The sequence below is a fragment of the Eurypyga helias genome, unplaced genomic scaffold (assembly GCF_000690775.1).
Source record: "Eurypyga helias isolate BGI_N326 unplaced genomic scaffold, ASM69077v1 scaffold13395, whole genome shotgun sequence".
Taxonomy (NCBI): Eukaryota; Metazoa; Chordata; class Aves; order Eurypygiformes; family Eurypygidae; genus Eurypyga; species Eurypyga helias.
Genome location: NW_010252143.1, coordinates 48,229 through 50,846, shown reverse-complemented (window position 1 = coordinate 50,846; position 2,618 = coordinate 48,229). Strand labels below are relative to the sequence as shown.

General features: G+C 45.1%; 1 protein-coding gene across 1 annotated transcript in view; it reads left to right on the top strand.

Moving 5' to 3' along the window:
• Positions 1–932: 932 nt before the first annotated feature.
• The window catches only part of LRIG1 (leucine-rich repeats and immunoglobulin-like domains 1), a gene marked incomplete at both ends in the record, with an annotated part of 49,593 nt that continues 47,907 nt past the window's right edge, over positions 933–2,618 (top strand). Inside the window, one exon of the mRNA XM_010152260.1 lies at positions 933–1,004. Within this exon, the coding sequence (XP_010150562.1) occupies positions 933–1,004 (72 nt within the window). The remainder of the gene's footprint in view (positions 1,005–2,618) is intronic.

The following is a 2,618-nucleotide window of genomic DNA, read 5'->3' as shown; positions in this document are numbered from 1 at the left end:
AGCGTCTGATGTGCCGATAGTGCAGATCTGGGAGGGGAATCTTTGCTGTTGCACCATGTGATGCTACAGCAGAGCATGGCACAGGTCTTGCGTGGGGTTTTCAGTGTTGGTATTTTATTGGCATTATTTTGTCTGCTGTTCCTGGCCAGCCTCGCAGTACCTTCCTCCCAGAACGCTCTGGCTGTATTTCCCAACAGGGATGTCCTGCGAGGCAGGCCTGCTCTCCCAGCGATAATACAGCACAACATTTTGCCAACCTCTCCATCAGTGAAGTGCTATGATGGGATCGAGATTTGGACTGCCAGGTAGCTGGAAAGCATTGGCTGGGATTGTTGAAGGACAAAGCACAGACTACCATGTGACCAGCTGAAAGCTGTCATCACACTGATTTTAAAAAACCCCAGCATTTAGGGATATACGAATAATATCTTCTTAGAAAACATAGAATGTATTTTATGTTTACACATAGTAAGTGTATGTACCTGTGTGTAGTTTTGCCTGTAGGTAATACACACTGGTACATAAAAAAATTAAACCCTGTGTGAATATGGCTATAAAATATTTAGCAGAAGGTCTGTTGATTGTTTCAGTTCAGACTTTAATTTGTCAGGAAATATCCCATTCATCTGTGATTAGTTTTGTGGTTGTGAATAACCAATAGAAGAATAATAAATGTAATTGTGTATTATAAAGACAAATTAAAACCACACTAGTGCAAAAGGGGAAAAAGCTGAGGGAGAGCTAGGTAACATTTTGATCACCAGACTGAAGTTAAGTTGTGTGTTCAGCAGAAAAGTGCTGCTCTGCCATGTTTAAGTGCTGTTGTTAAAAACAAACCCATCCTCTCAGTGCAATCCAGAATAATTAAGATGACTGTTTTGCTGAGCACGGTGACTGCAGTATGCTGATCCCGCTGTCTTTTATTTTAACAGAAACCTGAGCTACAACAAGTTGACGGAGATTGATCCCTCTGCCTTTGCAGGGCTGTTGGACCTGCAGGAAGTGTAAGTATTCTTTCAAAGGTTCTAATTATATTTTGCCAGGGCAGCTTGTGGGCCGGGAGGAAACTGTGTGTAGTTTCCTAAGATGGTAGCTTTAGCTCACTTGAACGAGCAGATCCAACTCGGTGTGGAGGTTTTTTCTCCACGTTGTACCTGTGCTGTGTTTTTAAACTAATTAATTAGCAGAACACAACATCCCCATTAAAACAGCATAGCTGTTATTGGAAATCATTGGAGTTTGCCTCCCTCTGTCTTGTGCAATGCTCTGAGGGAGCAGTTCAGCTAACACACCTGAACATACACACAAAGCTCCTTGCTGAAAGGATAACCCTGAAGCAAGGCAGAACAGCTTGGATCATGATACCTGATGCCAACCTAACCCAAATCTCCCAGGAAACAAAGGTGTAGTGTGGTGGATTAACAAAGCACTTAACTGTGTCTCCTTCTCTCTGACATGTGTGCTCCTTTTGGGACCAGAACAAATTCTGTTTGAAGTCTGCTAGGAGAGGCTAAAACAGCAGAGCTGTCTTCTGCTTTAGTGGAGGAAAAGGAGCTGGTGAAGGTCTGAGTGGCTGTGCCAGACCCCCCTTGCTGGTAAAAGAAGCCTAGTCTGGGGAATCACAGCATTTCCTAGCTCCTGATGTGTGTAAATGCTCAGCGGTGTTACACTGGCAGAGCTTGTCAGCTACTCACAGTGATTCCTGGAGCTCTGATTTTGGGGTTTGAAAATCTAAAGTGCCTAAAACTGCAAGCGGTGGGTTGAGGTAATGAGCTCGTCTTTGAATGTTGAATCGCTGGCATACTTGAGGTTTGGGCTCTGTTTGAAGAGCTACTGATGCCTCATGGGAAACTGAAAAAACACTTCCCTTCAGAAACAATACTGCGCTCTGTGTATATCATGCATTTTCTCTTGTCTTTTTCATTAAGTGCTGGCTCTGGGGCTTGTGGAGGGGCCAGATCCTGTGATTCTTAAGTAGGCAAAAAAGTTTGCTGCAGTAGGAGTGCTGCCTGACTAATGCCTGCGGGATTGGGATGTGGGGATTGATGTAGTATCTCTCCCCCTGGCTCCCCTGCTTACACTAGTAGTAGGGCTTGATAGGGATCATGACTAAGTGAGGAGTGTGCATCAGGAGTGGCTGCAGTGAGTTCATCATGGTCATCCCAGAGAGCAGTAAGGGAGAGGGGAGAGAAAGTGATGCAGGTGAGCCAAACGCTGCCTATGGGATCTGTTTTCTTAACTCTTCTTAAACTGTGGAAAGCCTTAAATTGCTCTGTGCTTAAAGAAGAGAATCACAGCCCTGATCCCATGAGACTTCAGAATTAGCCGAACATCATTGTGGCTTAGCAATAGCTTTTATTTGTGGAAGTGCCTGAAGGCATATGACTTCAGGAGAGTGGGCCTAGGAAATGTGTGTGGCTTCTGAGTCCTTTAGGTAGGGAGCTCCCCTGTGTGATGTGCCGCACATGTTGAGCGGGACAAGCCGTGAACTGAGCAGTCAGCTGCTAAAAAAAAAAAGGATGTCAGGGTTTGGGGGAGGTAAGTAATGCAGCACGCAAAGTAATGGTGCAGATAAGAGCTGCGTGCTGTGTCAGAAAGGCAGGGCTAGGGAAAAGGGG